This window comes from Ascaphus truei, chromosome 21, assembly GCF_040206685.1.
Source record: "Ascaphus truei isolate aAscTru1 chromosome 21, aAscTru1.hap1, whole genome shotgun sequence".
Lineage (NCBI taxonomy): Eukaryota > Metazoa > Chordata > Amphibia > Anura > Ascaphidae > Ascaphus > Ascaphus truei.
This window is the reverse complement of record NC_134503.1, coordinates 12536308-12561966: the sequence shown is the minus strand read 5'-3', so window position 1 is coordinate 12561966 and position 25659 is coordinate 12536308. Positions and strand designations below refer to the sequence as shown.

At 43.0% G+C, this 25659-nt stretch overlaps 1 protein-coding gene across 5 annotated transcripts in view; it reads right to left on the bottom strand.

Annotated features, from left to right (window-relative positions):
- GARNL3 (GTPase activating Rap/RanGAP domain like 3) overlaps positions 1–25659 on the bottom strand; it is a 252359-nt gene that overhangs the window by 32834 nt on the left and 193866 nt on the right. For all 5 annotated transcript variants that reach the window (XM_075578984.1, XM_075578986.1, XM_075578985.1 and 2 more), the window contains 9 exons: positions 25134–25232; positions 21746–21849; positions 13145–13253; positions 12182–12227; positions 11961–12067; positions 7697–7812; positions 4208–4312; positions 3162–3236; positions 2908–3019 (listed from right to left, as the gene is read on the bottom strand). In XM_075578984.1, the coding sequence (XP_075435099.1) occupies positions 2908–3019; positions 3162–3236; positions 4208–4312; positions 7697–7812; positions 11961–12067; positions 12182–12227; positions 13145–13253; positions 21746–21849; positions 25134–25232 (873 nt within the window). The remainder of the gene's footprint in view (positions 1–2907; positions 3020–3161; positions 3237–4207; positions 4313–7696; positions 7813–11960; positions 12068–12181; positions 12228–13144; positions 13254–21745; positions 21850–25133; positions 25233–25659) is intronic.

Sequence of the window (25659 nt, the reverse complement as noted above, 5' to 3'; positions counted from 1 at the left end):
ATGGTTAATAGTAGCAGGCACTTCCCGATCTGCATGTCAATACCACTCGTTACTGTTCAATTCATGCTAAAATTATATTTCTTGAGAGCAAATGGACACAACATGAGCTGTGAAAGAAAATATGTTTTGCTGATGCTTTACCAAGTTCAGTTTACAGCACTTTGTGTTATAATGAGCTGATATTAGGTCCCCACTGTATATGACCTTGGGGACATTACTTCCGACCTCCAAATAATGCAGATAATGTATCCTGATCGCCCACCGATTGCAGCCCCTATAATTTTTAGAGACTGTGTTTATATTATTATAGCAGATACGGTGCTGCAGAAATTGGCGCATTCGTAGAACGTTATGATTATTATGCCAACACATTCCTGTTTACATTTGGGCTTTAATTCCAGCTTTTATCCATTTACTCCCAGCGGCACCAGGAAGCCGCAGTGCTGAAGGATTACACATTTGTAGCCTTCCCTTATAGTATCTAAAAATAAACTCAAATTGGTCTTCTACACATAGCATTAATAAAAGAAGTGGAATAAATTAATCAATAACAAGCCCCAAAAAACCAGAGGGAGTTTAATGAGATGGAGGGAGCTAGAACAGATACTGCTAAGATGATCTTACTCCTTTCTGCCTAAAAGTAATAGCTCCAATTGTTCCCCGGGGGAACCAGAATAACACCCCCCTCCCCCACTATTCCCCCAAATTCATCTAGATGAATGACCAGCTTTGGCTACGTTATAAAAACAATAATCCTACCATGAGGAAACAATTAAAAAAACACACATTGCAATATAAATAAAGTGGTTATTAACCCCTTGAGTGCTACTGCGCTTTAAACTGTACAGGTTCATGCAATATTATCTTTTATTTCTTTTTTTTGCACTGCACCAAGATATTCCGTAGGGGAGTACAATGTGGGGAGGGAGACAATAACATGCACAAATAATACATGTATGTCGGCTGGGACACTATATAACAATAGGAAAGGAGGTCCCTTCCCCCGAAGAGATTACAATAAAAACAAAAAGAGAGAGAGGTGATACCAGAAGTAGTGGAGGAAGTTGCTCAGCATGGGTTATAGTTTAGAGTTGAATGCAAACATCAGCCACTGACAATCGCTCTTTGGCTGCTGCCTTGTGCGGTAAGGAAGAGTGGTGTGGTAAGAAAGAAGTGTCCCTTAGGGCAGGGATTCTCAACTCAAGTCCAGTCAAAGACTGAGCCACTGATTGAGCCACCTGTGCTGAAGCTGAGATATTCTTCAAACCTGACCTGTTGGAGGGTCTTGGACTGGAGACTGGAGTTGAGAACCTCTGCCTTGGGGACAATGAGGTGCGGCCGGGTTGGTGGGATTTTGGCAGCACAGGGTACGTAAAATGCCTGGATCGGAAAGGCTGGTGGATCCAACCCCGCTGGTCTGCTGGTCTTGGGTTATCGTCGTGGTAGGATAATGCCGGATTATCTTCAAGTAGGACAACATTATTAAAGTATTGGTGTTAATCCCAGCCAGACAATGAAAAGGGGCTTTTGGAGGAGAGGAGAGGGAAATCTATAACACTACGTTATACCTTCACCTGGCATTACTCCCGGCCACACCCTGAATTAGGGCTTTCCCTGTATTTCAGTGTCTGGATAGGAGTAACGCCAGGTTTGTGTATGACTTAAATAACCCAACACTCTTTTTTGGTGTCAACCTTAACAGAGCGTTATTAGAAGGGTAGTCTTGTGCTAGCATCTATTTGCATATTTTCCCAAGTGTCTGTTGTTTAGAATGATAGGCTTGTAATGTGAAGTTAACGTTACGTTAGTTTCTTTATGGAGTACAGCATTACCGTTAACGGGACATTAAATGTGCTAACGGAGTCTGGACCTTAGATTGTAAAGTCCTAGGACTGTTATGTGTGCCAGTAATGTTCTCCCGGGCACAGGGCTATGTAAGCAGGTATATCAATATCAACATTAATCATTTTGTAATTTTAGTCCATATACTTTCAAATCTCATCTCTAAGGCCTGGGCCAGGCTCCCTGCTGGCGTGCTGAGGCGCAGGGAAAGCGGGTGCTGTCCCTGGCCTTGCTGTTGCTTACCGCACGCGCTGTCAGCGGGCCGTCAGGGGGCGGGCCGGGGGCGGGCGCGTCACTGGCCGGGGGCGGGCCAGTGACGTCACGGAGCTGGTTCGCCCTGATTGGGCGAACCGCTCACGTGACCGGCCTGTCGCGCCGGCAAGTGAGGGATTTTTAAATTCCCCTAAGACCTACGCTTCCGCGTGCTTGCGGAAGCGTAGGTGAGCCCCTTCTAAAGCCGCTCTAATTGCGGCTGTAGGGGCTCAGTGCTGAGCGGGAGCGCGCGTTAGTGCGCTTCCGCAAGCAAGCACTAAACAGGGCCGAGGCCTAAAATTTATTATACAGTACTCGTATGTCAATATTACGGGGAAATGGGTTTATAGATGCTTCTGAAAAATATGATTTCATTTCACGTTTTGCAGAAGACACAAACTTATTAGAAAGAAACGCTGAGTAGCAACTTTTTGCAGTAGTTGCTGTAAATCGTATAGTGTAGGATCGAAACCACCTACCATCAATTCTCTTCCAATGGGGCCAAGTTGCTAAATAATATGCATAGATACCCACAGGTGCATTTCAATACTGAGAAAGTCCATTACAGCAGCAGGAAAAGATTAATAAAAGTGGAAGCCCCAGGGTATACTATATTTCCATCAATTAGGGGGAATAAATAACTTTTCCAAATATTCCGAATTTCCGTGGGATATGAAATGTATACCGGAACATTTACCCAAGGAAGAATACTTCCGTACGATGCAAAATGCAGAACAGAAAGACGTGAAGGGGTTCTGAGACTTCATAATGGCGACCATATTTAATGAGCCCAAGAATGAAAGAAGTACTCACCGTCTATTAGCAATACTCCAGCATCCGTGGAAACTAGCAGAGACTGACCCCAAGAATCGCCGCAAACTGCTTCATGCGGGAAATTGCTGCAGAAACACTGGGACTCCCAGGGCTGCAAAATAGTAGTAGCAATAATCATTGAAAATCACCTGGAACTGGTTCATTTGGATGATCAACTCTACAAAAAATGATGACGCAGCTACCGCATCACGAGGGGGTTTAAGGAAGATTTTCTCAATGTAAGGTACTCTTACCTCTTTCCTACAGAGCCCTGTTGTTGCCAAGCTTGTAGGGGCATCGCCTCTGACAATGGTTTTCAACTTGAGTGCCTAGAGAGAATTTTGAACAGTTATCACATCAGTACAAAGCTTACAGCTGTGACGTCCGTTATTCTAAAATCTCACACACACACCTTAATCGCGTGGCATTAGGGGACTTTTAAGCCATCTTGTTAAAAAATAACGGACAGGGTTGTGAGGTGGTTTCTCAAAAAATACTGGACACATTGGTGAAAGGTGCGACGTGCTTGAGACACACACACCTCACCGCTCCATGCTGTTTCATCCTCTCCTTACCCCCACCCCCAGGCTCTTGACACCACCTCCTGATTGGCTGCATTACCCAGCAGCAGCCAATCAGGGTGGAGGAAGCTGCCCTGCCCCCTAGCACCAGGCCTGCTCTCTCCCTGCTCTTGGATATCCTCAGCTCCCCAAGCCGGTCAGGTCACAATGTCCAGAGAGGTAATACTGGACACAAACATGTTCAGTATCACCTCTAATGTTTTACCGGACAGAGTATCCAAATACAGGAAAGTCTGGTTCAACACCGGACACCTGGCAACCCTAGCTACATGTGTACACTGGTTATTACAGAGCTAGGGGTAGGATTTATCAATGTATCCTTCTTTCTAATTCAGGAGCTATTGTGTGTCATTCCACGAAAATATAAATAAGGTGTTTGGCCGGTTATATAATTTTGGTTGCACCACCATATTAAACATCGAAAGAATCACTTGTGGTCCTAAAATCCACACTTATGCTAAACCAACAAAATAATAATGGGTAAGATAAGGTATCAGTGTTGAATACATAAAAGTTGTGAATTACATTTCAATTTTAGCCACTTACACTAACAGTGTGATAGTCTACTTTCAGCGTAGCCTCTGGCGATTGGGTTATTATAGGAAAGGGCTGCATTATTGCCTTGTAAATGTAAGACTCAGCCAGTTTGGCACTGAGAGGAGTGATACAATATAGGAAGTGAGATATTCACAAATAGGACAAATAACCATGATCCTAACCTGGCCGATCCTGACAAATTCTGCTTGCCGAGCCTCTTCTTTTTTGCGGGCCGATTTCGGCGATTCCGGCAGCACGTCACTGAAGGACCTTCTGTTGAGCATGTTCTAAACCAACACAACAAATGCCATTGTTGGAATACTGGAGGCGAACGAAGACCATGTGATCGGCAATGTCACATAATAAACAACATTACTATGAGTTTACACGTGTCTTACTAGTGTAAGGGTAAAAACACGGGGGGCTATGTATCAAAGCAAATGTGGGGCAATTCTGGGGCCCAACAAACTGCTCCAAGTGTATCAGAGAAACAATCCTACCGATTTCAATGGTATATATAAATATATATAAACATTTTTGGGCCAAAGAATTACAACACTTTTGCTTTGATACATATGCCCCACTGCCTTTGTAGTGGATAAAAAGACACTGCTTTTGGGGGTACCAATCTCATATCCCAACGCCAGCTCTCCTGACCGTGGGAAGGCATGGGGGCTTATTCTGCAAGGTGTGATAAGCTCAGATGACGGGCAATCGCATGAAAAGCCCCATTAAAGTCAGTGGGATATTTGATGCGATAGCCCGTCACCTGTGCTTATCGCACCTTTATGGAATTAGCCCCCTGGCCTTGGCTTTAGGCTTCTATTCAATGTGATGTGAAGTCAGCTTCCCCAAGTTACAAAAGAGATCCACCCGTTTCAAATGTTCCACCAGCCGAGGAGAGATCAACCCTATTCTAATTAATAGGACTATTATGCTCTACAAGACAGCAAAGTGGTTTAACGGCATAATAAATAGATGCGGCATTATCTCCCCCCTGCAAGGTCTGGTCAGCAGGGCTCTGTGATGTCAATTGGCGCACGTTACCACGAAAACGTGACGTCACAGGGTCAAGTTGCCATGACAACGGGACGCCTTATGGCGCCGAGGCATCAAGTGACGTCCCATTGTCATGGCAACGTGATGCCACGTGACGGCAGGTAGTGCCCCGTTGTCATGGCACCTGGGCGGCATGTGACGCCGTTATGTCACGCAGCATCCCTTTGTCATGGCAACGCGGCACCACTTGACGTCGCGCAGCCATGTTGACGGGATTTGCGGGGGGAGATGCTGGGAGATGCCGCCGCGCGGAGATTTCTCAGGTAAACCCGTCGCCCGGAGATACGCGGCCAAAACCCTTATTCTCCCAGTCAAACCTGGAGCGGTAGCAACCCTGGTCCTTACTGGTATGTGTATGTAACTCTGTTTATATAATTATCACATCTCGGTGTCCCCTTTGTACCGTGCTGTGGAATATGTTGGAACTCTACCAATAAATGATGATAATAATATTCATATGTTTCACAATCTACTGGGATACGTTTTCCTACCCCCATTTTCTTATCTGGAAGAATTTGTTCCTATTTAATGTGTCTATTAAGAAATAAAAACAAACATTTACTGCCCCGTCTTTTATTTCATCCATGTATTATTCGTTCACTAATTAATGCAATTTGAAGAAAAAAAAGTAATTAATGTTAATATCTCTACAGAGCTATCAGACAAATGCATTATGTCTATTTCTGGAAGATAATAATTGTTGCAATACTGCTTGGGCTGGAGATGACAATGGTTTTTCATCAGAGGGTGCTTATTAATGTCATACACTGTGCGTGATAGATGGGACCAGTGGGGACCTTTTGTTCATGTGTACGAGACACTTAGCTGCTTCTCCCCAGACAGGGCAGAGAGATCAATTACTGCTTTCTGAGACCTCCGTAAAAGAAATAAAGCAGCTATTATCTAAGGATGGGCACTTTAACTGGCGTTCTGGTTTGGGTTCTACACATTCTTCAGGTTTTGGTTTAAGTTAACTGGTTTTGATTTTTTTTTTTTTATTATTATTATGTATACACACATACACACACAAAAAGGGGGAGAGAAAGCACACTGTATACAAAACAATTAGCCCACAATTGGTAAGTGCACGTGTCATAAATAGTATAAAAAAAGATACTTCACCAAAATCAAATGACCAGGGAAGGAGACACAGCACTACAAGTAGATGATTAAAAGGGAATCTAATCCATATCAACAGGTATCCAATGTTTTTTGGAGCTATCTCAGGGCCCCTTCATCAGGGACCCCCCTGATGAAGGGGCACTGAGATGGCTTCCGAAATGTTGGATACCTGTGGATATGCATTAAATACCCTATTTGTCATCTACCTCTAGTGTTGTGTCTCCTTCCCTGGTCATCTGGTCATTTGATTTTGGTGATGTATTATATATATTGCTAAACTCCCCAAATTTCTATTTTTATGCAAAAGTTTGTGAATTTTTCATTTGTAGGCTGAAAAGTGCATCCAGTTTATTGAAAACAAACAACAAAAACCCCGGGGAGAGAGGAATCTCGGGCAGAGGAGTTTTTCTCGCGCTTGTTCCGAACGCTGCAGTGCTTGGTGGGCCCCCTCTGGCAGTGAATGGGTAAAGATGCAACGAGTGTCTCTAAAGGCTTCCAAATGGTTTGGGGTCATTGGAGCTAGTACTTATATGGGATAAAGTACAATATTTACTGGGCAGTGCCAAGTACAGCCCACTCAAGTGTAATGGGTTTTCTACTCAGCACTGCTTACTAAACAGGGGCAGTATTTGGGTTTTACTGGGACACTCTCGGGTGGGCAACTCCAGGGGTGGGCAAGCCCAGTATGCACTCAGGGGTGGGCAACTTCAATCTTTAAGGGCTACCAACAGGTCAGATTTTCAGGATGTACTTGCTTCCGTACAGGTGGTTCAATCAGTGGCTCAGTCTTCGACAAATTCTACAAGTCCGTCCACGGGCTGTGGAATCCACGGATTGTCTTGGTAATAATCGTTTTTTTTAAAATCCGCAAAACAGAAAATCGCCCTTTTTGACATAGATCCGCTGACCAAAGGAATCGACCGATCCGCTGCGGATCCAAATTTCGCAAAACAAATTCTCCCATCTCTACTCATTGGTGCATCTTTATACCCAATGTCACACCTCTGACATCTTGTTATATATGCAATCAAGGAGAAACCGGAAATCTTGTACTAACACATGAGTGCCAATGGTTCAGTGGAGGCAGAGAAAACTGAGCCACCTGTGCGGAAGCAAGTATATCCTGAAATTCTGACTTCTTGGTAGCCCTAAAAGATTGGAGTTGTCAACGCAGGCACATCTAGTTGCTTCATAACATATCCACGCATTGTGTTGCTGACCGCACCGGAAATGAAGGTGTTAATTTTCCTTGCTCTTTGCAAGATAATGCCATGTCTGATTGGGGACAGAACAAACGCTTGTTCTCCGTGCACTTCTTATATCAATGTTAGCATAAGGATGGATTGGACTAGAATCTGGAACATTGGCGTGCTGACAATTCCCGAGCAGATGTTCTATATAAAAAGATGATCTGACAGATTTCAGTGTTGGCTACACGGAGGCAGAATATTTCACAACAGCTCAAGGAAAGCATAACAATTCGGGATTACCTTATGTAAATCAGGCATGAGATCCTGGTACAGGGATCGGATGAGCATATCCAGGGTCCGCTGCCTTTTCTGAGCAAATGTTGGGGTTTCCAGCGTGGCTTTTTCACCATTTATTACTAGGGCATAAAGCACACAGGGCCATTTTTATTATGTGGTGCTAAGCTGTAAGGTACATGTTATTGGCCATTCAAGTGAATGGCCCATAAGGTGCAATTTAAATCAACAGACCAAGCAATATCCTACATGTGATTTCTTTTTTTAAATCAGTTGTATACTATGAGAAAATACTTGTAGCATTTTTTTTAAATCAACTTTGAATTACATTTTTAATGTATTATAATGTAACAAGCATGTTTTGTTTCTCTAGCAACCATTTACAAAGTCACATCCCCTTCCTCTTCTGAGGTAGAAAAGATGTGATGCATCAATAATTAGAGAGAATTCCATCCATAGCATATAATAATTATCAAGATGACAATGGAATGTCCTGGAGGATTGAATAAATATGCAATAGGAAGGAATAAGTGTCTAGTGGAGTCCACTTGACCACCACAGCTTAAACACAATAAACACCCAACCAAATAAGCAAATCCGGAAATAAAGAAGCACAGGTGTCCATATATATATATATATATATATGACAGGGCACTGCGGCCCTTTACCTGTGTGCTTGCACGGACGTTCCAGACATCAGGGGTGTGCAGTCCATCCAGATGTAGATACAGCAAGGTAAAGATAGATGATGGATAGCACTGCCAAGGAAATCCAACTTCCAGTAGAACCGGAAACATAGGGAAAAAGCGCACACTCCAATATAGCAATAGGTCTGGTTTATTGCAGGCTAGGCAACAGTAACAGGACAACATGAACGCACCTATGATTACCTTGATAAAGTGCCCTGTGCACGAAACGCATAGGTGCGGTCGTGCTATCCTGTTACTGTTGCCTAGCCTGCAATAAACCAGACCTATTGCTATATTGGAGTGTGCGCTTTTTTCCTATGTTTCTGGTTTTACTGGGAGTTGGATTTCCTTGGCAGTGCTATCCATCATCTATCTTTACCTTGCCTTCCTCTTCTGAAACAGGCTCTGGCACACCCCTTTTTCTAGCAGTGCACCAATTGTGTCTAGTGACTGCCTGGTCACATGATCTTCCCCACAGAACTTTGCATCTTTGGGCCTTTTCTGCTGCACTGAGCCATTTAGTGAACTCCCGAGCCGAAACTTCGCCGATCGATCGTCAACTTAGCTAATTACTTATGATTATGTGGATTGTATAAATGCACATACCTGTATTAAAATTATTTATTTTTTAAATCGGCAGCTTGGACTGCTGCTTTAATCAACATGAGATTTAAAATTTCTGCACAATTTTAATTATTAATAGACTCGTCCTAATTTACTTTACCAACATATTATGCTGTGGATACCAACTGTGTGGATTAGCAGAGCTACAGTACAATTCCAAATGGTCACTATAATGGAGAAGGAATGGCTTAGAACAGGGGAGCGCAAACTTTCCCCGCTGTGCCGCTGTGCCCCCCTGCTTGCGCTCCCCCCCTGCTTGCGCCCTCCTCCTTACCATGTCTTCAATGAAAAATTGCCATGGCAACATGACGTCACATGACCCCGCGGCGACCCGAAGACAAGGTAAGGGACGTTGCAGAGGCCTCACGCGATCCCCCGGAATTTCATTTAAATGCCTTGGGGAAGAGCGTGGGACCTCTTCAACCGCCACAACCCCCAGTTTGCGCACCCCTGGCTTACAAGATGAAACTTTAGACTGCGCAGTAAGAGACCACGGTTCAAAATCGTACGCCAGATTCCTGTGAGCAAATCGCATTACCTTCCTGTGTTTTACGCTCATGTTACATGGTGATCTCTTTAGGGAAGAATCTCGCATTGCCACCATTTGTAATATCGCACCAAAATATTAGCATTACTTACTCATCAGCAAATCTGTCCGACGTGCTAAACATTCGCCTAAATTCTGTAGGACAGATTATAGGTGCTGACACTGCAAATTTCCACCAAGAATTTGTCGTTTCGCCAAGCCTTCTTATGACCAGGAACCTAAATTAGGGCATTCGCTCTCTAGCGAAAGGGTCGGATCTTATTTCAGGGTCGGGTCATAAAGTGGCTGGGCGAAACTTTAAATTCTAGGTGGAAATGTGCAATGCTTGCTAAATGTTTAGGCCCTGTGAGGCTTGGCAAAAAGTTTTCCCATAGGAGTGAAATGTAACTTTTGTTTTGTTTTTTTTAATTGTCGCGACTCCATTTTGAATGGTTGCGCACAGCTCTCAAATTCATTGATAAGATAAATATCCAAATACATTTGCCTTCCTCTGTTTTTTTTTTACAAACCTGCATTGTCTTATTCACTTAAAAACTGTCTCACTCTCCGCAATCAGGGCCGCCGATAGGGGGGGGGGACAGCTAGTACTGCTGTCTCTGGCCCTGCCAGTCAAAGGGCCCAGCCTACCTGCCGGCAAGCCTACACTCTGTGCAAGCAAGCCCGGCCCTCCCCTATCTTGGCTGCCGCTTCCCTCCTGCAGGACAGAAGTGCCTTTGTTCAGCCCCGCCCAGCTGTCCCTCCCTTCTCCAGCTTCTTTGGTGTGTGTGTGTGTGGGGTGGAGTGTGTGGGGGGTGGTGTGTGTGTGTGGGGGGCGCGTGTGTGTGTGGGGGGGAGCTTGTGTGTGTATGGAGGGGGGCTTGTGTGTGTGGAGGGGGGCTTATTTGTGTGTGGAGGAGGGGCTTATTTGTGTGTGTGTGTGTGTGTATATTGGGGAGGGTGGTTATTGAGTGTGAGGAGGGTGGGAGAAATACATGGGGTGAGGGACAGGTTGGGGTGTGAGAGTGGGTGGGAGTGTGAGAGAGGGGGGGAAGGGTGATGTGGGGGTGCAAGAGGGGGGTGAGAGAGTGAGGAGATTTGTGAAAAATGGGGGGGGGGGGGGTTCTCCTCGCAAGGGCACCAACACGTGGGTGGGGGGGCACCAGTGGAAACTATAGTCCTGGACCCCGGGAAGGCTGTCTGTGGCCCTGTCCGCAATGATCTTATTGTCCTCATTGAGGCAGCAATGAATTTACTAAAATGGCATTGGGTTTGATTGAAACACCCCCACCCCGTATCTTAATTTAACATATTTGAATCCCCTATTAAAGAGCTACATTTTGGGGGATCAATCAGAGGCAAATCTCACAACAGTTAGCTTTGCATTAATACATCTATTATACTAATGCAGAGCGATGATACAGTAACAGTGGCACAACATTTCAGGGCAACCCTTCGTCAGGTGTAAAAAACATACTTATACCTGACGACGGGATGTGCCCGAAATGTTGTAACTGTATTATCACTCTGCATTAACAACTCTATAATATTAATGCCAAGCTGACTGCAGTGAGATTTCCTCTGAGGCTGCAGGACCCGATATTTCTTTGATTACCTTCATGTGGCCGTGAATTCCCATCCTACATGAACAAGCACCAGAACCTCCATTCACATGTTATTTAGTTGTGAAGTGCCTACAACCACCATTCTTTCTCCAATATAACATTGTGTGCTCATTTGCATGTCATTTCCCAGAATCCTTTGCTGCAGTGGGAGGACTGTATGCTTGGTGATAATGGTTGAAGGACAGGGTTGCAGACCTGTCTAAGACATGTGAATGTGCTCACAAGTGATATTCTTTATAACCTATACTTAGTATATATAATATTTAGTATCTATTAATGAAGTAATACCCACCAGAAGCCTATATGTGTATAAACTCCTTTTAATGTAGGAGAGGGAGTGGCTCAGTGAGTAAAGTGACTGGCACTGAGAGTTTGAAGCAGGGGAGCCTGGTTCAATTCCTGTGGCTCAGGAATTGAGGTGGCTCAATCAGTGGCTCAGTCGAAGACAGACACGTGTGCTGAAGCAGGTACTGACTGAGCCACCTGTGCTGACGCAGAGACTAATTGAGCCACCTGTGCTAAAGCAGGGATATCCTTAAACCCGGACCTGTTGGTGGCCCTTGAAGACTGGAGTTGGCCGCCCCGTCTAAAGTTCATCACGGTAACATCGAACTAGATATCATTAATCATTCTTTTTAACAGGAACTTGGAGGACTGTGAGTAGAGGACCCCTGGGTTACTATAGGAATGCAAAGTATAATGCACCTGTGGTCTGCCTTGGGGTGTAGCTCACTCCTTTGTGGAGCTTAATGCACAACCCCCATTGCGTTTGCAGCTTGTCGCAAGCGATGATAAAATAAAAGCCTTACATTTGACTAGAAGAAAATCCCTGAATTCCTGGTGATCTGTAAAGACCGGAGGAGGCGGGAGAGGTGGCCCGAACAGAGGGACGCTTTCTTCTGAAAATATTTTCAGCCTGGGGAAAGAAATATATATTAAAAGCAAATGCAGATTTTAACATCTGACTAATCCACGCACACCGGAGAGGGTGCAGCTAATCTCCTATATATAACAAAAATAAGTAACTCACCTGTAACTGTCATTCTGCTTGTTATATCTCACTAAGGCAAATATATCTGCAATCTTTATTAAAGAATTTTGGGGGTCTAAGGAGGCAGTTAAATGACCACTTCTAAAACGGATGTTAATAAAGTTACCAATTATGGGAAACCAAACCATCTCTGTCCATGTGAAATGAAGACTGGTACAAGTGTAGTCCGGGGGTCTTCAATTGCTTAGCATACCAGGCCCAACCCGTTATAGTTCTCCAAAAAGGCCAGATCAGCCAATATTTAGATGAGAAGGGCACCACAAACTCATAGCAGTTTCATTTTAGATGTATTTAAAGACTTGAAGAATATTATATTTCAACATATTGGAAGAATTCTGTACCATAATATATTTACATTATCTTCACTTACAAATGCGTTGCACTGTGAACATTTCAATTTAACTACCTAAGGAACTTGAATGAAATTAGCAGGAGCGAAGAGTTCAAAGGTCACCTTGCCAGGCGCCAGTTAAAGAGCCGTGGTGTAGGCCGCAACTTCTGATGCTGAAGCCCCCCCAAGAATAATGCATACTCTACGACAGGGGTGCGCCAACTGGGGGCCGCAAAATTTTCTGGGGACCACGCTTACAGAGGCCCTGCTCTTCCCCTCAACATTTAAATAAAATACTGGTGGGGAGCGCACAAAGGCCTCTGTATGTCTCTTACATTCTCTCCGGCGGCTTCTGGCGACATGATAACTTGGGGATCAAATGACGCCACAGGGTCAAATGGCAATGCGACATCACAGGACGCCCCCGATGCCGGAGGAAAGGTAAGGGGGGGGTGGGAGGGAGAACAGGCAAGGGGGGCGCAATAAAGAAAGTTTGCACACCCCTGCTCTACGACACAGAGGAAGCGCAGTACATTAGTAGTAGAGTTACCCGTTCTGCATGTTGACATACTGCTATATTTGGCTGCGAATTTCACCAAGCAAAAGGATACGTGTAAAGTGAGAGCGGATCATGGATGGTTTGAACGATGGAGAAGATTCCTCGCCTTCTTGGAATACTATAGTTACGATGTCATTTCCAATGTGACGCTTTCTTTCTACCTGGAAAACACGAAGAAAGTCGGTGCTCCTGTGATTTACGGAATCTCAAAACCATGTCATCAATAATTATTTGTATATATAACTTGTGAGTACGACTCTAGTATGGAGTGGGTAAAGTACTGAGTGGGCGCACATTTTCTGAAGGTTTGTATTACTTTTTAGCACTGAAAGTTTTGACCCAGCACAAATCTGAAAATACATGTTAGACCGTAGTGGGTCCGATCACCGTCAGGGATTTCACAAGAGCAGTGTTACGTTGTATTCCAGGAAAATATTCCCGCAGGTTCATTGAGGAATAGGGATAAAATCTGTCCTTCTGCATTGTCTAGGATAGACTTCCCGAAGCAATCCATGCAATATCCTACGGGTGTTTTTTTCTTAATAAATCAGTTCTATAGTATTAGATAATACTTATTACTTTTTTTTTTTTTTAATTGAACCCTTAATGCCATTTTTTATGGGTTTTAATATAATGAGCAGGTTTAAGCACACTTCCAGCAGTGCAAGATTTTTGCAACACTTTCCTGTTTGTGATCATTTGTTGCTAATGTTCCCAGCAGTTTGAGCTGCAAACTGTAACAATAGATACTGTTACCTTAGTCATATAAGAATACATTGTAGCTACTGAGTTACACTGACTGAAGGATTGATTGAAACTGAAAGGCAGCCATTTAGTGAACCCTGGAAAGCAGGATCTTGGCTGATCGATCACGGGAGAACTAATCGATCGTCAGCTTAGGTAATTAATTTTCAATAAAGGTAATCAAGGGCTGCATATATTAAACAAAGATATAAATATATATATTCATTTTTTGCCAGTGCCGCTTGGATTGTCTCTTTCTGCCTGCAATGCAGACCAGAGCAAGCAAGGTAACTGATGAATACTTTCTTTGTATTACATTATGGTATAGTACGAAAGATTACTATAATCACAGCAACTGTTATCGGACACCGTTAGCCGTAACGCTAATGTCTCCCTAATACCAAGAGAAAAATGACAGTCTGTTCTAATACGCTTGATTTTCTCTCTTATGACTTTTACCCTTGAGGAATAGAGCTTTATTATATTATTATATTTTAACATATAACACAACACGTTACTCTAGGATAACGAAAAGAACCCAGTTGGCTGCACTCAAAGTAATTATAATAGCTAAAATAGCCTGGGATACCAATTGTCCCACTAAGTGGAGTGGAGTCGCTCCTACCTAACGACACACTAAAGTGAGTCAGAGCTCACAGAACCAATATATCAAGAAAATAAAAAATATTTATTATTACAACCACCACGACTTAAAATTTACAAAACAAACAAATGACTAAAATCCCCTATGGGGTGTTTAATAGTGAGACCGGACAAGTGTAAATCAACTATTGAGATAGAGCTCAAATAGTGAACATAGTATCACGGTATTCCTAAATGGATACCATTTGTAATTCAGCATACACTTGTAATATAGATGCAGTGGGTGGTACGTAGTAAAGAATATCCAATATTGGTATAATTACCTAATTGGCACACAGTACAGTATATGAAGCATCAAGTGACATTCAAAACCCAATGTAAAGTCAATCCAGCATTGGTGCTAAGTATATTCAAGTTCACATGTATACATATCCATCTGGGTATGTGCAGTGTGGCCACACTCCTGTAATCACACCAATTGGTGACCAGAATAATCACTCTTACTTCAATAACAAACATGTGTGTTTGAGTCAACATAGATAGGATTACACTATCAGTAGCTGTACTTAGTAGCTGTACCGGAAATGTCCTAATAATCAAGGCCTTTAGTAAATTACCCTCTTGGGCATGAAAAACACTAGGTCTGTAACAGAATAGGACAAATCTTACAACCAAGTGTGTCCCAATATGTGATATTACGTTACCAGCCACGAGTATACACTGCATGTGTCTCACGATCCAACACCCTCAGAGACGCCAGCGTTGTGACGTCATCAACCCTACGCACGTTTCGTATGTATCACATACTTCATCAGGGGGAGGAGTTAAGTTACGAGGCTGAAGGGATGTTTAAATACGCTCTCTCATGGGTGTGTCTTGGTCATTTCCTCCAATCCCGATGTCTTTTCGGGTCTGGCAATGAAACAAGCGTAGTATTCCTAAATAGGGCTATTTTAAAGCACAGCTTGCTTGTTGGACGCTATTCAGTACATTTGGTAGCATACAAACACTACAAATGAAATGGATAATTGTCTGCCCTGAAGTATTCCCATCCATTGCTGAAGATGGAACCTATAGTGGCAGAAATCCTCAGACTTAAGGTCATGAAGTGAACTGAATAGAAAAAAGGGGTGGAATGTCCTCGGGCGCGTCACTCTGCTTGCGGCTCCACGGCGTGTATTATATGCAAGGCAAAGGAGAGAGAGAAGGGCCACAGTGAAAAAAGACAGCTCAAAGTTTTGCACACTTTTTCATCAGGGTGGAGGGAAGGGGGGGGGGTGGTTGGGAGGGGTGAGAGATGAAGACAAGGGATGGCTGTTATTAATTCAAACTTGTTAACTGGGGACACACTCACATTAAAACTCTCAAAACTTGAATTGGTATTTCCTCCTCTTTTGGTAGTAGGTGTCTTCAACAGATGTCTTCTCTTCTATGTGCAGGTAGATGGGTTGAGGCAGAGGAAATGCCTTCTAAAATCCTCTCTGTGTCACTCTCAATGGTGTGTCTCTGGCACCATGGTTTGAATTAATAACAGCCATCCCTTGTCTTCATCTCTCACCCCTCCCAACCACCCCCCCCCCTTCCCTCCACCCTGATGAAAAAGTGTGCAAAACTTTGAGCTGTCTTTTTTCACTGTGGCCCTTCTCTCTCTCCTTTGCCTTGCATATAATACACGCCGTGGAGCCGCAAGCAGAGTGACGCGCCCGAGGACATTCCACCCCTTTTTTCTATTCAAATCCACACAGAGGTTGGTGAATAACCTCTGAAAGACTCAGGCAGCGAAATCACTCTGTGGAAAGGACTGGAACCACAAATTGAACAGTAGGAAAATTCTTTCTTTTTTTGGCGCAAACTTTCCCCCTTTTTCCCTCATGAAGTGAACTGACATTAAATGAATTGAATTAGACCTTGCTATTTAATGTGAAATGACAGCAGGATCCAAAATCACAATCAGAAACAAAAACAAAAAAACAAAAGGGTGCCTCAGGGGTGACCTGAATGTGACTGAGATGGATACTATAGATCTACTATTGTATAGCTGAGTTCTAAATAGACTCACTATCTTGCAAAAAAGAAGAAGAGACAGTCAGTGATGTAGGAATGTATTGGTCGTGATATAAAACCGTCCTTAAAGAGGTCAATACGGTTTGTGTGACTTTAGAAGTCATTATACTGTATACCATTCCCCCCATACCCTTATCACTATAGACCATTCCTGGAGCTATTTTATATGATGTAATACCATGATGTATTATAAAAATGGTGAAAAAAGGAAACCTTCTTTGAAACCATATGGTGTCATCGTATGTAAATTGTGTATCCATCGACACTCCTTTTGAAGGAGTCTTTTGTCCCAGTCACCCCTGCGAATACCCCAAGGGATATGTTCAATGCCATTGAATTGTAGCACCCTGCTGTCACCTCCATGCTCGCGCCAGACATGTCTAGATACAGGGGTGTCTACCCGATTGCGGACAGACCCCAGATGTTCAAGAATCCTGGTTTTAAAGGGTCTGTTGGTCTTCCCCACATACTGCATTCCACACACACAATTTATCAGGTAGATCACCCCTGTTGTCTGACAATTAATAAATTCCTTTATTGTGAAGGTTTTTGTATTTTTGGAGTCGGTAAATGTTTTAGTACATTTGATGGTTTCGCAGGCTTTACATCTACCACACCGGTAAGTACCTGTCGGTTTAGGTCCTAGCCACGTTCTTATTTGGGTATCTTGGAAGTGGCTATGAACCAGGCGGTCTTTGACGTTACGTGCACGCCTGCAAGTCATACTTGGATTTTTCTGCAGAACTGTTTGTAAATCCATGTCCTCCATCAAAATGTGCCAATGTTTAGACTAAATATTTCTGAGACTCCCCCATTGCTCACTATACCTCCCAATAAATCTCACTGTATCCTTGTTTGTATCCGTAATGATTTTTGGTTTGTTGCTCAATAATGCAGGTCTTGGTGTTACCAGTGCTCGTTTATATGCTCTATTCACAACCTTCTTGCTGTGACCTCTTGCAACAAACCTATCTTTCATATCATTTGATAGTTTTTGATATTCTTCGATACTGCAGCAGTTCCGTCTCAAACGGAGAAATTGACCTGTAGCTATATTATCTACAGTGTGTCTGGGGTGGTGACTTGAGGCTAATAATAGACTATTAGTTGATGTAGTCTTCCGAAATATAGTAGTTACCAGCCTCCCATCTTTGTTACTTGAAATGCTAAGGTCAAGAAAGTCAATTTTGTCTCTACTTATTTGATGTGTGAGTTTCAGATTATTATTGTTATTATTGAGTATTTTGAGGAATTCCTTTGGGTGACTCTCAGTACCACGCCCTCAACAGCAGGATATCGTCTATAAAACGAATCCATAACACTACGTGCGTAGTATATTGCTCCATAGCTTCCACGAAGACCACGGTTGCTTCCCACCAGCCCAGATATAGATTGGCATAGGTGGGAGCGACCGTGGTCCCCATGGGGGTATATGGTGCACAGGGTCCCCTGTGTTTGGGGGTATATGGTGCCATTGAATAAGAAATAGTTTCTGGTAAGGGTAAAGTCCAGTAACCTTAATATGAAGTCATTATGATTTTTCATACAATTACTCCTAGTTTTCAAAAAGTGACCGACAGCCTGGCTACCGGTCTTGTGTGGTATGCTTGTATATAAGCTTTCCACATCAAGACCTACGAGAAGGGTTTGATCATCAATATAAACATCTTCAATTTTAAGTAAGGCATCCTTTGTATCTATCAGATACGATGGCAAGGATGAAACAAATGTCCGTAAAAAAATTTATCCAAATATTCACTAGCCTTTGATGTTAGGTTATCAATACCCGATACGATGGACTTGCCTGGGGGTGGTGTAACCCCCTTGTGAATTTTTGGAAGGTGGAAGAAGTTGGCGATCTGTGGAGATTTTATTGATATGAAACAGAGTTTGTTTTTAGAAATAAGTTTAGATTTTTCCGCTTCATTTAACATCACTGTCGGTTCTTTCTGATACTGCTGTGTTGGATCCTTTGTCAGTATCGTATAACAGTGTCTGTCAGACAAGAGGCGCAAACATTCTTTGACATAATCACATTTATCCAATATCACTGTGTTTCCGCCCTTATCTGACGGTTTAATAATGATAGAGGCATCCATTTCCAGATCTTTCAAAGCTGCATGTTCTCTGTAACTAAGATTGAAATTATTAATTTCTGGTTTGAGTTGCATAATGTCCTTCGTCACCCTACGAGTAAAGACATCTACACTGCTGCAGGTTTCCACTGGAGGTGTAAATGTGAATTTGTTTTTCAAATATGTAAATGGGCCTTCTCACTGAGGTCTTTCACTCTCCTCAGCCACACACTCTAATATAGCAATGTTTTCCAGATCTTATTGCCCATATTCTTCTAAGGGAGTGTTTTGATTGGCCAACCGATTCCTTCTTGCAAAGAATTTATGCAGCATAACCCTTTTGTTTTTTTTTTGTTTTTTTGTTTTTGTTTCTGATTGTGATTTTGGATCCTGCTGTCATTTCACATTAAATTGCAAGGTCTAATTCAATTCATTTAATGTCAGTTCACTTCATGACCTTAAGTCTGAGGATTTCTGCAACTATAGGTTCCATCTTCAGCAATGGATGGGAATACTTCAGGGCAGACAATTATCCATTTCATTTGTAGTGTTTCTATGCTACCAAATGTACTGAATAGCGTCCAACAAGCAAGCTGTGCTTTAAAATAGCCCTATTAGGAATACTACACTTGTTTCATTGCCAGACCCGAAAAGACATCGGGATTGGAGGAAATTACCAAGACACACCCATGAGAGAGCGTATTTAAACATCCCTTCAGCCTCGTAACTTAACTCCTCCCCCTGATGAAGTATGTGATACATACGAAACGTGCGTAGGGTTGATGACGTCACGACGCTGGCGTCTCTGAGGGTGTTGGATCGTGAGACACATGCAGTGTATACTCGTGGCTGGTAACGTAGTATCACATATTGGGACACACTTGGTTGTAAGATTTGTCCTATTCTGTTACAGACCTAGCGTTTTTCATGCCCAAGAGGGTAATTTACTAAAGGCCTTGGTTATTAGGACATTTCCGGTACAGCTACTAAGTGTGATAGTGTAATCCTATCTATGTTGACTCAAACACACATGTTTATTATTGAAGTAAGAGTGATTATTCTGGTCACCAATTGGTGTGATTACAGGAGTGTGGCCACACTGCACATACCCAGATGGAAATGTATACATGTGAACTTGAATATACTTAGCACCAATGCTGGATTGATTTTACATTGGGTTTTGAATGTCACTTGATGCTTCATATACTGTACTGTGTGCCAATTAGGTAATTATACCAATATTGGATATTCTTTACTACGTACCACCTACTGCATCTATATTACAAGTGTATGTTGAATTACAATTGGTATCCATTTAGGAATACCGTGATACTATGTTCACTATTTGAGCTCTATCTCAATAGTTGATTTACACTTGTCCGGTCTCACTATTAAACACCCCATAGGGGATTTTAGTAATTTGTCTGTTTTGTAAATTTTAAGTCGTGGTGGTTGTAATAATAAATATTTTTTATTTTCTTGATATATTGGTTCTGTGAGCTCTGACTCACTTTAGTGTGTCGTTAGGTAGGAGTGACTTCACTCCACTTAGTGGGACAATTGGTATCCCAGGCTATTTTAGCCACTATAATTACTTTGAGTGCAACCAACTGGGTTCTTTTCGTTATCCTAGAGTAACGTGTTGTGTTATATATATCTTTAACCCTTTGCACCTCTATAATTCACATGGTATTAGGTTGAGCGTTGAGTTACCTCTTTAGTTGATTTTATATTTTAACATGGCTATTTTTTTAAATGTACCTTTTTTTTTAACTTTATTTGAACCAGGGCAACGATTGAAGAATTAGGCGTACATTTTAGCGCCAAGTAGCATTTCGGAGAGATTTCCCCATTTCGTTGACGGTGTTACTTCCAGGACAATCTAAATAGTTGTCCAATAGAAAGCCGCAATGTCGCCCCTCTGATGAGTTTTCAGTCACCACAACCCCACATTTTGCATTAGGCCGTTCAGGGCATGGTATATAAAACGTATCAGTTATTCATGTTTCTAGGATAAGAGAGTAAATTCCCCTGTCTTCATTTCAGTCTCCTGCACCTACATTCGCTCATCTGGCTTCAGATCTGAACGCTCTCTTTTTCCTACTCCCCCCTACCAACGCCAAACAATTAATTACAAGCACAGGTTTGCCCTTATAAAAATTATAAGCTCTACATTTTTGCAGCTGTTGCACTTTCCGATTGATTTCTAGAGGATTTTAATAGTTTTCCTCTACGTATTTGTCTGGCGGTTCTACCACTATGATATAGAAAAAGCCCTACATCACATCTCAGACCACTCATGGCGAAGGTCGTGCGTCTGATGCCAAGGTCATGTCTCTGATGCCAATCTTTCATCTCTGAAAACAAAAACAACCCATCTGGGGCTTGTCTTATATCAAGCACATTGCTAAATGTTTCTATCTACACAGTACATGTTTAACATGCCTCAGTGAGTATATGAGTTACACTGCATATTACAAAGCAGCTGCTCATTTTAATTCAAGACACATGGCTTTGATCTCCCATCCTTTACAATACAAAACATTGGGGGGGGGAGGGAAAGGGTTTGTCTGCAGCATACTTTTTGTGCCTCTTGATATTTTACTTGCTGCAGGTAAAGCCTTATGTTCTGAAGGAATAACGTGATGTGATGTTGTCAAAAGACGAATATAAAGGGAAGATTATATAGTGTGTTTCATATTTGCAACTAAGCTATGAATAGTAGCACATGGGCACGATAACCAAGTCCTTTCACCAAACAGTTTACAATGTCATTTTTGAAGAGAACACAACATGAGTCCCAAAGCAGTGCCTCTCCCCTGCATAGACAGGGTCTGAAACACCAGGAATCTTCTTACGCTAATTTACTTTATGATGATAGTTGCGAGCTGTACGTGCTTTCATGTAATGTGCAAAAGGGATCAGGCGCGAAGACTTCGAGTGCTCACTTGCATGTCATTACCCAGAATCCCAGGCTGCAGTGGAAGCCTTGTATGCTAAGGGATAATGGGGAAAGGCGGGGCTGCAGGCCCGTCTGGGACATGTGAATGCACCACACGTGGTATTTTTATTTACTGTACACGTGTGTATTCTTGGAGTTCAGCTTTTTTTTGGTACCTGCATTTTGATGGAGAACTCCCGTTTGTACAGTGCAGGACATAACTTACCTGTTGCTTATTTTCTTTAGAGTATGGTAGCATTGTTGAGACGTGAAACATGATCTCATGCCCTTGGTAAACTGTGTAGACGGAGTGTATTCCCGTTGTGTCATCTGCAAAGGAACGAGAGGGGATCTAGAAGCAATACAAATAATCCTTCTTCCTGTAACCGGAGTAATGCATGCTTTATTTATGTGTACGGATCAGTATACACTTCAACATGTAACATAATAATAACCAAACTGGTACACCCCAACAAACAAAATGTAAACATATCTTCTCAGAAGCCGTTCATATTTGGGAAAGTTGGAGGGAGGAAGGGGAGTAATTCCCATGAACTTATTAATGTTAAGCATACTGGTCCATACAATGCTGCTGACTATGTATGGAGACTTATAGTGTGTCCTGTTAATGGGTCACAGAACACCACACATTGCCAGGCCTGTAATGCTAACATCATGAATCATATATCCACCCTGTTCTCCGTCCAAGTGGAGAAAGCTTCCAAGGCATCTGTAAAGAGGAGGAGCAAAGCTTCAATGATGTCCTTTTGGATCTCTAAATTGATGTACAACACAGAAGCGTGCAAAGAACATCGCCAATAAAATGAATCCCTATCTACAATGAGGAAACTTTAGATTAGTGTTTTTCAACGGGGGGTTCCTAGGATCCCTTGTGTTCCACTGGGCATCCCTAAAGGGTTCCCTGCAATTTTCAGGTAATTTGAAAAATATTACCAAATATACTGTAGAAGAATTTACAATGCATCTGATCTCAGACGCGCTATTAGAGAGGGTTGGGGTTCCTTACAATGCATCTGATCTCAGACGTGCTATTCGAGAGGGTTGGGGTCCCTTACAATGCATCTGATCTCAGACAGGCTATTAGAGAGGGTTGGGGTTCCTTACAATGCATCTGATCCCAGACGCGCTATTAGAGAGAGTTAGGGTTCCTTACAATGCATCTGATCTCAGACGCGCTATTAGAGAGGGTTGGGGTTCCTTACAATGCATCTGATCTCAGACGCGCTATTAGAGAGGGTTGGGGTTCCTTACAATGCACCTGATCTCAGATGCGCTATTAGGAAAGGTTGGCGTTCCCTACAATGCATCTGATCTCAGACGCGCTATTAGCGAAGGATGGGGTTCCTTACACTGCATCTGATCTCAGACGCGCTATTAGAGATGGTTGGGGTTTCTTACAAAGCATCTGATCGCATACGCACTATTAGAGAGGGTTGGGGTTCCTTACAATGCATCTGATCGCATACGCACTATTAGAGAGGGTTGGGGTTCCTTACAATGCATCTGATCTCAGAAAAATACTATGTTATACCCATATACTGTTATATTTTTGTCATCGGTGTATGCCAAAGCTTAAATGGGTGCAAACTCTATTTGAGCCACATTGACTAGCTTTGTATATTCTCCTGTAATTATGCAGTATCTCATAGGCTGTCCATCTCATGTCAAATCTATCTTTTACGACACAAAACCCACATGCAAGTAAAAGAAAACAATATGGGTATGGGATTTCCTTCCACAATCGGAGATAGTTACTCATGGAAATTAGTTTTTCCCTACACAATGTTGCCAACACGTATTCCAAACAATAGGTGTTTAAACATAACAGTTGTATTGCTTGGACTGTCATAATTGATTCCTCCTAAGGAAAAAAAATATGTTAAAGAGGGATCCATATCGATTACAATTGGTTTAAAATTGTGTTTCTCATGACCTGTGCCAAGGGTGCTGTGGGACCCCGAGGGAAACTCTGCTGGCTGCTCGGCCGGAGCATACTGCACTGGCTGGAGACTGAGAGGGTGCGGTCCACCTGTACTCTCTCTCCTCTCTGTCTGGCACATAGCAGAGAGACCAGAGGCAGATTGCAGCTGCCCAGTCTCTAGACCACTCTAGTCCTCAAAGGCCAACAACAGGTCAGGTTTTCAGGATATCAGCACAGGTGGCTCAGTCATAATGACTGAGGCAGTGATTGAGCCACCTGTGCTGAAGCAGGAATATCCTTAAAAGCTGACCTGTTGGTGGCCCTTGAGGACTGGAGTTGGCCACCCCTGCTTTAGACAGTCCGGCAGGTGCGCACTGAGCAGCTGACATGTTAGATGTGTGTGGGAGGGAAGAGGGGTTTGTTTGGGGAGCATGGCTGTGACGGTTTTGTGTGGGGAGGAGGAAGGTGCGTAGTTTAAGTAAGAGAAGGGGGCGTGAGTAGTGTGTGTGTGTGTGTGTGTGTGTGTGTGTACAGTATGTGTGTGTGTAATGAGGGGAGAGGCTGAGTGTGGTGTGTGAGCAGGGGCTAAGTGCAGTGTGTGTGTGTGTGTGTGTGTGTGTGTGTGTGTGTGTGTGTGTGTGTGTGTGTGTGTGTGTGTGTGTGTGCAGCAGTGATTGAGGAGTCAATGTGTGAGGTGTGGGGAAAGGTGAGTGGGGTGTGAGTCCATCAAGTATAAGAGAAGAGGGGTGACAGTGGAGTTTGTGATTGAGAAAAAGTTTGTGTGTTCTGTGAGAAGGGTGGGGAGTGAATGTAAAGTGTGTTGAGATTAAGAGGAAGTATGAGAAAGGGGGTGAATATGGAATGTGTAAGAGTGTGGCGGGTTTGTGCGTGTGAAATGGAGGATGAGTGTGCTAGGTTTGTGTGTGACAGAAGGAGGATGAGTGTGGTACATGTGAGCAAAATGGGGTGATTGAGGGGTGTCCTCGAGATATTAAACATCCTCCAAGGTACCCATGCTCAAAAATAGTTGAGAACAACTGACTTAGAAGGCTCTCCCTTAACTAATATTTGTTTAGCAGATGTGAAACCTTGAGATAGGAGGGAATACGGTCCTTATTCAATCTGCCAGGGGCGGCCAACTCCAGTCCTCAATGGCTATGTACAGGTCAGGTTTTAAGGATATCCCTGCTTCAACACAGGTGGCTCATTCAGTGGCTCAGCCACTGAGCCACCTGTGTTGAAGCAGGGATATCCTTAAAACCTACCCCTACAATATGCTATGACGCCATCTTCATCTCCCCTCCATTCAAATAAATGGGTCTCAAAAACCTTCTTCAGGATCAGGAAGATGGCTTTACAGCATATTAAAATGGCCGTGGCTCCAGGAAGACAAACCGCCATTTGTATTTTATTTGTATAAGCCACTACTTCAAATAGATCATCAGCTTTATCAGCTGCTCCCTTTAAGTAGTAGATTTTATAAAGACAATCATGGTATTTATGGAAGAAAGTGTCTTCTTTGTGCATTTAAAGGTAAATCCACAATCCCACAGAGATGGCAACTGGGATTATTGTTCATAGCGCGAGTGCATGAAAAATCCCTTTCCATTCGTTTGACCTGAAATGTCAGCGTGAATACAGTACATTGCATCCGTAATTAGCATCTCCTTACTTTTGGTGTCTAGTCCTCCTCTGTAGCCTATCCAACTCTTCAATGTGATTGTGTCTCCAAGCAGGTGCAGTAATTTCTGAAAACTTTCATTTCCGACTTCTTAACAGAAAGGAAGAAAGACAAGAAAAGGTAAAACGCTATTGAAACGGAAAGGCGCCTTATAACACACACGTTCTAACTCCATGACCTTTTGGGCCAAGGGGGACCTGGCAAAGAATAGCACCAAACGTCTTGCTTGGTAGACGAAAGGGGTGAGAGCAGCAGTCCTAAATCAGAATCCAGCTGCCAAATATTTCAAAAGCAAGAACTCACTCGGGTATATTTTCATGTTTGCCCTGGGATGGCACGTTGGAATAAAGTGATCTATGCAGTATCGATGTGGTCCAGACACGGATCAAAACAAGCTTGTGTATTAGCAAGCAACACCATGAGGACCTCAAACTCACCTTCACAAACTAGACCTATTCTACAACTCAATTTGCCGCTTTGTCCTCCAATGTAACTACAACACACATCACTGCAAAAT